This window comes from Rattus rattus, chromosome 6 (genome assembly GCF_011064425.1).
Source record: "Rattus rattus isolate New Zealand chromosome 6, Rrattus_CSIRO_v1, whole genome shotgun sequence".
Lineage (NCBI taxonomy): Eukaryota > Metazoa > Chordata > Mammalia > Rodentia > Muridae > Rattus > Rattus rattus.
In genome coordinates, this window is record NC_046159.1 from 20,820,952 (window position 1) to 20,831,819 (window position 10,868).

At 48.1% G+C, this 10,868-nt stretch overlaps 1 protein-coding gene across 1 annotated transcript; it reads right to left on the reverse strand.

The window, feature by feature from the left end:
- On the reverse strand, positions 1-7,734 carry Fgf23 (fibroblast growth factor 23). Its single transcript, XM_032907374.1, has 3 exons — positions 7,524-7,734; positions 2,426-2,529; positions 1-594 (listed from the first exon to the last, which is right to left on the reverse strand). Exons 1-3 carry the CDS (start codon positions 7,732-7,734, stop codon positions 154-156), a joined length of 756 nt encoding a protein of 251 aa, XP_032763265.1. The 3' UTR covers positions 1-153.
- Between the last annotated feature and the right edge of the window lie 3,134 nt (positions 7,735-10,868).

Here is a 10,868-nt window from a genome sequence, read left to right on the forward strand (position 1 = left end):
TTGGCTCTGAATAGCGGTGCCTGGCTGGAACCTTGCAGGTGACTCTCAGGCCCAAAGGGAAGGGAGAGAAGCAGACATCTTCAGGGTACCCCAGCTCTCCACGTGGGGTGAACCGACTGGAGGATGGAGGTGGAGGCAGCCGGGGCTGGGGACCTAGACGAACCTGGGAAAGGGGCGACACCGATCCGTGCCTCCCGCGCCCCCGCGAGCATCCCCGCGGCCTCTGCGCAGCACCCCCAGGGGGTCGCTGGCCGCGGGGCCACCTTCCTCCGCGCTCGGTAGCTCGCGCGAGCAGGATACCGGTATGGGAGTAGCGCGGGGCCGCGGCTTGAGCACATTCAGCGGGTCGCGCTCCGGCGGGTCCTCGGCGCTGCGCGTGTGGCGCCGTGGGCGCGCGGTGTAGAAGTGCAGCAGCGGGACCTCGTTCCTGCGCGCCAGGAACTGCGAGAAGGGCGGCGGGTTGGTACCGGGCTGGAAGATGCGCTTGGAGCGGCCCAAGCTCACCAGGTAGTGATGCTTCGGTGACAGGTAGACGTCATAGCCGTTCTCCAGCGTCCACTGGCGGAATCTGCAGTTCTCCGGGCTGAAGTGATGCTGTAAGAGAAGGGAAACACCAGAAGGTGAGGGCCGCCGCTCCGCTAGGGGGTGATGCTCAGCCCAGTTCTGCACCTCCCTCTTAGGAAAAGCGCTGAACTTGGCTGGGCTTCAGGGCTTCAGGAAAGTGGCTGCTATTAGGGCTCTGGAGGGCACTTCCTGGAGGACCTAAGGCTAGCGTGCCCAGCTTGCTGGGGCAGGGTCCAGAAAGACCTGATGACACTCTTGTTTCAGTGCTCGCCGCTGGGAGAACTAAACATTCGTATTCTCATTCCTATTCGTATCCATTCATTCTGTTTATCTCTCTGTCTGTCTCTATTGTCTGCAGGGAGGGCTAGACTAACGTTCATCTTTTCCAACCCTCCCCTCCCCACCCCGCCTCTCCCCTCTATCTCCTTCCCTGGAATTGACTAGATTTCACAGATGCTATGCAAATAGTTTACCACTGAGCTCCACTCCTAGCTTTTTATCTTTACTCTTGTGTGTTTCCTTTCCTTGAGACTTTTTTTTTTTTTTTCCCCCGGAGCTGGGGACCGAACCCAGGGCCTTGCGCGTGCTAGGCAAGCGCTCTACCGCTGAGCTAAATCCCCAATCCCGTGTTTCCTTTCCTTTTTTCTTCCTTCTTTCTCTTCTTTTCTTTCTTTTCTTTTTCTTTTTAACAGCAGAACCTTGCAGTTTCCAGAGTGGCATTGAATTCTGATGTGTAGAGGGAGTCCTTGAACTTTCAGTTCTCCTACCTCAGTCAACTGAGTAGCCGGAATTGAGAGCTTGGGCTACGGGGCCTGGGTTGTATACCTTTTCAAATTCTGCTGGCTGGAAGGTGGTTGTGACTTGTCTCTTTGCCTAGAGACTAGAACTGGAATGGACTTTGAAGGATCATATAGAAGCGAGGGTACTGAGATCAAGACGCAGTGTAGATTGAAGATCAGAGGCATGAACTTGCTAACAGCTACTCTGTGTTTGAACCTTACTCTCCTCTTAGTACGGAGCTTCATTGAGTGCCTGCTTGGATCTTTACATGCTACATTGTTTCCCAAACTGCACAAAGAGTTCTGGAGGAGAGGGCTTCCTGTGTGTGTAGAAATCTATGTACTCTGGACAGATGGCATTGTAGGTGCTGGGAGGTGCACTGCGGTGACAGAACAGAAAACTTTTACCTCAGGAATGTTGTAGAGGGCATTGATAAGAGATTCCTGAATCAACTTGTCTTTCTTTGTTTGTATGTCAAAATTACTTGGACTACACTTTAAGCCTTTAGGTTAGGAAAACCTTGATTTATGATCTGAAGGGCCAGCCATCACCCTAAGGGCACAGGAAATTAATCAGAGGTCATTAATAGGAGGGAGAGCTGCAAGTCACGTGGTCCATTCCACGTCACTTATTCCAAGGGAAGAAAGTGAAATTGGGAGGAGTGAGGGGAGTTACCCGAGGTCATGGTCTGTAACAGAACTGAGAAGACACCAAGAACCTCTCACCCTTTCTAATGTATGAATTAGAAACATGATTGACATGGCGTTAGAACCCACAACATACTGGGGACTGTGCTCCATGCAAGAATGGGTCTTAGGGGACAGGGCAGACTAAAGGCCCAGAGCCTCATTCCAAACCCCAGCTGTGAAATCTTGAGCATTCCCTAAGACTGAATGACCAAGGAATCTTTAAAGCCCTGATACAGTAAAGACTGGGAAAGATGGCTCAGTGATTAAGCTTTTGTACATTCTTCTGCCCCAGAGTTCAGTTCCCACACACAGACATACGATTTTAAAACTCGAATCTTAGAAAAGGAGAGACAGTCATTATAATGTGGTGACCATCACATAAAGAAACTCACCGATCCAAAAATGTTGCCGCGGAGATCCATACAAAGGAACCTTCTGGTCATGGCCCCTATTATCACTACGGAGCCAGCATCCTCTGATGTGATCATCAGGGCACCTGTAAGAGGACCTCTCAGGTCAAACTGTGCAGTTATCCCTTCCTTGAAATGCTCTCTGAAAAGACACCTCTGAGACACCTCTCTGTAGGGGGCGGCATTACACAGCCCCTCCGTGTCTTACTGTCTCTTTCATTTCCGTGACCCCAACTCCAACACCAACACTTATGTACCTCCTGTTTCATCCTCTTACTGCATGAGTCCGATCTCCCAATAATCCCCTATCTGTGTAGCATACAGATTGTCCTCCACCCATTGCTACCCCCTCTTTGCCTGGCTAGTATCTTTTAGTGTTTAAGGCAGCCATTGCCCCTGCTGTTACTACAGTGTATGCCCCCCGCCCCCGCCACGCTACCATATTTGCATGCCTAAAACCTTCCCCCAGAGGAGCAGGGCCCTTCCTCATGTTTAGTAGATGGGATCCAGGGAGCATGCTTGTATCACCATAGACAATGGTCAATACCTTTAAATGGGCTTTCTGTACCAAAGATAAGATTAAGCCACACTGTGCTGTAAAATGTATGGTGATCAGCAAGACTGGATATTTTCTGTTAAAAATAATTTGCTTAGATGTTTAAGGACACTTCCAACTGAATGCTGGAACCTCATTTCACAGCCCCAAGGAACCTGCCCCGATAGGACTTATTTTTTTTTGTTAAAAAAAAAAAGAGAGAGAGAGAGAGAACACAGTCTGTGACTAACATGTGGTAGAGCTTCATGGGATAATTTGAAGCCTAAGGCTTCTTTCCTACCCCATGTAGACTCCAAACAAAGACTTTCAAGGGGAGTGAGCAGGCAAAGGTTACGTGTTGCCTAACTACAGAAGCTGGTACAGGCTGAAGCTGGTCGATGTGCTCAAAGGGAATGAGGGTAGGCGTGAGCCTGGGAAGATGACAGCAGAGAGGACCAATCAGGGAACTTCATTTGTTTCAGAGTTTGTGTGTGGGTTAGCATTCATGAAAACTGGCAAGAGTGGAGAGGTACCACACATAGTCTTCCAAAATGGCATCTGGCTATGTGTCTCAGATACATGGCTGATTTTATGTAAGCCCAGACATACATAATGAAATACAGAGGAATTTATGTCCTGAGAGCTTTTCAGTTCAATCAAATGGGGGGACAGGAGATTACATTTAGTGAAGTTTTCTTTTCTTTCTTTTTTCGTGTGTGCCCTCTTAAGTACTCTATTTTAAATTCTCAAAACAACTGTTATTTCGTTAAAATTAACATCATTATCATTTTAGCAATTGTCGAAGCATCTTTAAGAGACAAAGAAAGATTCAAACTCAGGTCGGTGACATCTTCCTGCCCTGCAGCTGTAGCCTCTAACAGAGAAGGTACTGAAATACCACGGGGACACCAAGTGTCTGTGGCCATGAGGGATGATGCCCTGTGTGGCTCCTTAAGTGCCCTGTAGCCACAGGAGTCTCACTGCCACAGCCCAGGGCAGCCTGTGGGACTGCCACAGTCTCCAGAGCATAACACAGCAGTTCCAGCCTGCTTTGCAGTGTTACCACCATCGAAAGTGCTAATGGCTTCCAAGAGGCAACCTGACAGTTGACCACACCCACACCCTGACGTCATGCCAGCCTGTCTGATGATTGGAAACACTGCAGACAGTGAGCACAGTATACATGCCCTCATTCTAGGGCCAGTCCTAATGCAAAACTCATTGCAGAGTAGCCAGTGGCTTCCGGGCGGAGCGCTTAGGTTTTTTTTTAATGTAATCAACAAAAGTTAGCAGAGAAGTTCACTTGGCCAAGCACAAACTAAGCCACACAGGGAGAGTGGGCTACTAAGAGCGATAAGCAAGTCTCTTCTGCTATTTGCAAACTCCGTGCCTGATGGAGAATGGGAAGCTGGGCTTGCTCAGATTAGAAAAAGCTTACTGGGGTTGGGGATTTAGCTCAGTGGTAGAGCGCTTGCCTAGGAAGCGCAAGGCCCTGGGTTCGGTCCCCAGCTCCAGAAAAAAAAAAAAAAAGCTTACTGATCCTGAAGAGATCCAAGAGCCTTCTGAGCTCAGGGGAGCTTAGAGCATCTTTGGGGCAGTTCATTCCATCTTGTCAAGACCAATGACCAGAGCAGGAGTCGGATACAAACCACGAATTTACTAAAGCAAAGCTTTGAAATGGGACTGTAGAAGCATTTGCCTCATTTTGTCTTCCTGAAGCTGTAATGACTTCCAGTGGTTACTGCATGCATGTGGTGTGCACACATACATGCAAACAAGACAGTCATACCGATGAAGTACAATAAACGAATAAAATAAATGAATGAGGTCATAATTAAACCATGCTCTGCTATTTGTAATCGATTAGAAGGAAAATTGTATGACTAGCATGTAAAGACAAGAAGAAGACAAAGAGTCATTCTTACAGAAATGCGCGTAAGCAAGATTTGCACATCAGATTAGTGCTACTCCCCCTCAAAGGCGAAGCTTACACAAGACAGAAATTACACACAGCTAAAGTCAGGTTAACTCATTTTATTGCTTCTCAGTCACATTCATTCTCCTGGCATCCTCCAGTCCTGGTGTCTGTAAGCTCCCAAGGAAAAAGGCCTGCCATTTCAACTGCTTTCAAAGTAGACTGACCTTACACATCCTCCCTTCCCTACCTCTGACCTGGATGGACTGTTCCAGACTCATCGCAGAGGGGCCACCTTTCAGCAGAGATTCTATGATTCTAGGACGTTGTATGCGTATTCTCTAATTATAAGCAAATTTCCAATCCCTAGAACCAAAATAGTTCACCCTCATCCGCTGTCCGGCCCTTGACATCCCGTGTAGTCCTGCAGCGGAAGTCACGGCTGTCTTCCAGGGAGAGAAATACAATGGCATTTCCTAAAAGTTTGGTAAAGCACTGGGAGATAAGAGGTCTCTGAAGAACTATGTCACACTTCCAGTGACAGAGGGTTGTGTGGTGTCGGGCACCTTGTAGGTCCTGTTCCACAGAGCACGAGCAGTTTGGGGGACCCATGAAGTGTACCCAGATTTACTCCAGATGCTCATCATCAGGCTCAAACCTGATTTCCAAGAGGTAACCCCAAGGTCCCACTTTATTCCCCTGAGTTCTGGAGCATGACTCATGTTTGGAGAGAATCTTTCTCCTCTTCCTCTCCCTCTCCCCTCCCCTCCCCCTCCTCTTCTTCTTTCTTCTCCCCCTTCCCTCCCCTTCCCCCATGTTCCCATCCTCTCCCCATTCCCCTTCCCCTTCCCTTTCCTCTTCCCCTCCCCCTCCTCCCATCTCCTGTCAATGTAGCCTGTAGGCAGGTGTAAGCTGCTGGCTTTGCTTGTGCCGGTCCCTGGTCCCTGGTCCCTGGCTGCTAGGTTTAAGGTCTGTTGGTTTCTAGCAGAGAGAAGGCTGTTTGCACACACAGGAAGGCCACATCCAGGAAACAGGCTCACCTATTAGAGCAGCACTGAGCGATCGTAATCCTTACAGACCATTTTTTAGTGAGGGACAAGCTGCTACTGCTCAGTGCTGTACATGGTACTGAACCCCGCTAATCTTCTGTACCCTGAACCCCACTAATCTTCTGTACCCTGAACCCCACTACAACTTCTGTACCCTGAACCCCACTACATCATCTGTACCCTGAACCCCGCTAATCTTCTGTGCCCTGAATCCCGCTACATCTTTTTTACCCTGAACCCCCCTAATCTTCTGTTCCCTGAACCCCGCTAATCTTCTGTGCCCTGAACCGTGCTACAACTTCTGTACCCTGAACCCCACTACATCTTCTGTACCCTGAACCTCATTACAACTTCTGTACCCTGAACCCCGCTACATCTTCTGTACCCTGAACCCCGCTACAACTTCTGTACCCTGAATCCCGCTACAATTTCTGTACCCTGAACCGTGCTACAACTTCTGTACCCTGAACCCCACTAATCTTCTGTACCCTGAACCCTGCTACAACTTCTGTACCCCTTTGGAGAAACTTTTCAGTTTTCTTTTGTTTTGTTTTGCTCTGTTTGTATAGCTGTCTTGTCTGCATGTATCTCTGGGCACCACATTTGTGCAGTGCCATCGGAGGTCAGAAGAGGGCATTGGATCTCCTGGAAGTGAAGTTACAGACCACTGTAAGCTTCCACTTGGGTGCTGGACTGAACCTGGACCAGCTGCAAGAGCAGCCAGTGCTCTTAGCTGCTGAGCCATCTCTCCAGCCCTATTTAGAATTCTTTATACGTCTGTAAAATAGAAAATACGTCGTTTCCAATTCTTGTCTCTCTTGTTACTCTGTTTTCTATGTATTATTCCTTACACTGGAAGGGGATCTCAGTTGAATAATCTAGTTGATTGGCACGTATAGATTGCGATCCAATCTTCCATAGACTCTATCCTTAAGAATATTCCAATTGTTTCACATCACCAGTGAGTTCACCACCAGGCAATAAGTTTTATAAGCAACTAAACACATTTCAGCTTCTCAGAGAAGACCCACCAACCACACAGGGTGCCTCTGAAGCACCCTGCATACCGCTGGGTGGATGCATTCAGTCACACTTGCCAAGACGACACATCTTAGTGTCGTCCCTCGAGAAAGGTTTTGTTTTGTTTGAGACAGTCTCACTATGTAACCCTGACCAATCTCCCAGTTAAGTTCTGTCTGGCTTATTCTTTACTTTGAGTCCTTGTCTTCCTATTCATCTTTCCCTCCAGTTCCTGAACTGATGGAAAGAAAATCATCTCTCATTATTGGAAATGGGTTACAACAGTTATTATTCAGGTTGAGAAAAACCTGTATGTCAAATAAAGAGGATGGGAAAAACCCTTCCTCTTAGGTTTTACACACACACACACACACACACACACACACACACACACACACACACACACAGAGAGAGAGAGAGAGAGAGAGAGAGAGAGAGAGAGAGAGAGAGAGAGAGAGAGAGAGAGACCTATGCATACAGGGAGCTACAAGGCTTCCCCAATACCTCTGTAGGTCAACAGTAGAGAGTTTCTCCTCTTCCCAACCTGGAGCCCATACTCACTGTAGATAGTCTGATGGGGTGTTCCGTCTACATGGCCATCCCTATGGATCTGTAGGTGATAGCTGTTCCTGGCTGTAGCTGTGTACAGGTGGGTCAGGCTCCCCCAGTTGGAGCCAAGCAGTGGGGAAGTGTCTGAATAGGCTCTAGCAGTGTCCAAGCTGCAGACGGTGCACAGAGCGCCCACCAGGAGTCTGAGGCAGGTCCCCAGCATTGCACAGCGCTGAGTGGCTACTGCTGAGGTTGAAATCTGACACTCCCAGACAGCCTGGGACCTTGCTGGCCTTACTGTGTCTTCTTCCTAGGAAGAAGCTGAGAACTGAGGTGGGGATCCTGGGCTAGATTCCCTCCTTTTTTCCCTGGGACTTTTAAAGGGTGGTGGTGTGACATCAAGCAGGAAAAACAATGCTGCCACATCCTCTGTGTTGTAATCATCCATTCGAAGAAAAAGCCCAGACTTCTTAGGCTTGCGGAAGGCGCGTCAGTTCCAGGCACACACACACACACACACATACATGCACGCACACACCCCTCAATTTCAAGCCAGTGCTCTCATAAGTGAACGATGTGTGGGCAAAAGTTATCTGTGACCCTGGGTCATCTGTTGACCTGTCCCACTTCCATCAGGAAATGTGAAGGCAGCCAGCAGTGCTAAGACAAAAAAACCAGAAAACCAGAAAGCCGCCCCCTCGCTAACTCATCTCCCTCCAGTGTACTTGTTTTGGTTTGCTCAAGCCTTCTACCTCCAGCAGCCAAGTGTGCACTTGGAGCTACTCCGGGCTGCTGCAGGTGTCTTACTAGATAGAGATATGGGATGCTAGCAGGCAAACGAGACTCCCCCTGTACACATACCTCAGGAAGGGTGAGTTAGGTGGGAGCAGAGCTCAACCCCCCCCCCATTACCATTCGCAAAGACCTCAAGACAAGAAGAAAGAAAACAAGGTCTTGAGGTCAGCAAAAATGGCAAGATCTGGTTTCTCAGTTTCCCTCGTTTGGATGACGCAGGGAACTAAACTGGCAATTATGGCTTTGCCAATAGGAAGGAGACTCATTTGGAGGACTGGAATGGCACTGCTGGCTGATCAGAGGGGTTAGAGGTCAGGAAACATCCAGGAGCTGCAGGACGGGGCACCTCCCCAGCCGGAGTCCACATCCTGGGACCTCGTGTGAGTGGACGCCTCACTGCAGAAATTGCTCTGCGCGTGCCCTCTGAGGAGGTGCATCTGACTCAGCTGTGTGGGATGTGGGGAAGGAGGTGGAAGGCAGAACTAACACACACAGTCCATTGGAGGGCAGGCTGTTAGAACAGATATCAGTAACCTATGACCACAAGGAGTGTTGTCACTCAGTGTCCCAGGTTACTGAGTTCCTACAATGCATGAGTGTTCCTAAGATAGACTTCAGCGCTGATGAAAGAGAGAGTAAGATGTTACAAATCCAGCGGAGGAAGCAGATAAAGACAATTAGTCTCGTGCAAAGCACACATATGCTTGCACATGGCTGAGGCTAGTAGCGATGCCCCTTCCACCTCCAATTCCAGTTGGGTCCAGGCTTCTGCAGTTTCCAGAGTGTTTTCTCATCTGCTAGTACTTTGAACTTCATTGCAACTCTATAAGACAGGCGCGCCATGCTACTAATGTTTGAAATATGTATTTATTATTAACTTACTTATTTACCAACACAGGGTCTCACCATGTAGCCCTAACTGGCCTCTCACTCACAGAGCTCTGCCTGCTTCTGTTTCCTGATAGCTGCGATTGATGATGTGCTCACTAAGGCTGGTCTTCAAAAAAAAAAAAAAGTGTGAGTGTGAGTATGCGTGTGTGTGCGTGCGTGCGTGCATATGGTGTGTATGTGTGTACACATGTGTATGTGTATGCATGTGTGTATGCATGTGTATGTATGTGTGTATGCATGTGTGTATGTGTGAGTGTGTGTGTGTAAGTGTGCGTATGTGTGTGAGTATGTGTATATTTAAGTGTGTGTGAGAGTGTGTGTGTGAGTGAGTGTGTGTGTGCACGTGCCTGTGTATGTATGGTATGTATGTGTGTATATGTGTGTGTACATGTGTGTGCGTATGGTGTGTATGTGTGTGTATGTATGTGTATGTGTGTGTGTGAGTGTGTGTATGTGTATGTGTATGTGTGTGAGTGTGTGTTTATGTGTGTGTATGTGTGTGTGTGTAGTGTGTGTATGTGTGTGTGAGTGTGTGTGTATGTGTGTGTGTATGTGTGTGTGTATGTGTGTGTGTGTGTGTGTGTGTGTGTGTGTGTGTATGTGTATGTGTGTGTATGTGTGTGTATAATGTGTATGTATGTGTGGTGTGTGTGTATGTGTGTGTGTGAGGTGTGTGTGTATGGGTGTGAGGGTGTGTGTGTATGTGTGAGTGTGAGTCTATGTGTGTGTATATGTGTGTGTATGTGTGTATGTATGAGTGAGAGTGTGTGTGTATGAGTGAGTGTGAGAGTGAGTGTGTGTGTGAGTGTGTATGTGTGTGTTGCCATTTTTTGGGAGTGTTCATGTATATTTGTATGGGTTTTTGAGTAAAGATCAGCAGTCAACCTCAGGGTTGCTCCACAGGAGCTGTGCACCGTATTTTTTGAGACACGGTCTCTGACTGGGACCTAGGATTTTCCAATGAGGCTAGGCTGGCTGGCCAGCAAGACCCTGGGATCCTCCTGTTTCTCCTTCCCCAGGCCGAGATTACAAGCTTGTAAGTGGGTCCTGGGCATCAAACTCAAGTCCTCACACTCATCTGGCAAGCACTTTGCTAACTGAGCTGTCTTCCAGTTCTAGGATTTTAATGTTATACATTAGGAAGTGGAGACCTGGGATGTGGAATGCTGAAGTCACAAAGTCATACCCAGTAGAGTTAGAACTAAGTCTACCGATGCCCAGGACGCTTCTCCAGCATGAATTGTAGCCACGGCTAATGCTCACTGAGACACCACTGGTTCTCTTAATAGCCTGTTTATTTCCCTCTTGTGCCGACTCATTTAATCATCCTGCAAGGAGGCCATTACATATTTACTTTATATACCTAAGGAAACCTATGGGAAGGGTCTAAGTAACTTGCCTAAGTAGAGGTGGCCAATGCACACAGAGGGTGGTGGTGACCACCTGGACTCTGGATCTCCTATGCCTTTTGAATGACACATTAACCTCCCACAGCCCATCAGAGCCGGAGTTGTGTGACCTACCCCTTAATGAGAAAGACCAAGTAGCAAAGACATCACTTTTTTCTTTGTAAACCAAGCTCTCTCCCAGGATATATCTTTAGGGAATACGTGCTTGTCACTCCAAAGTTAGGTAAAAGTTGCCGGACATTTAACTGCTTGTGTGTGAGTC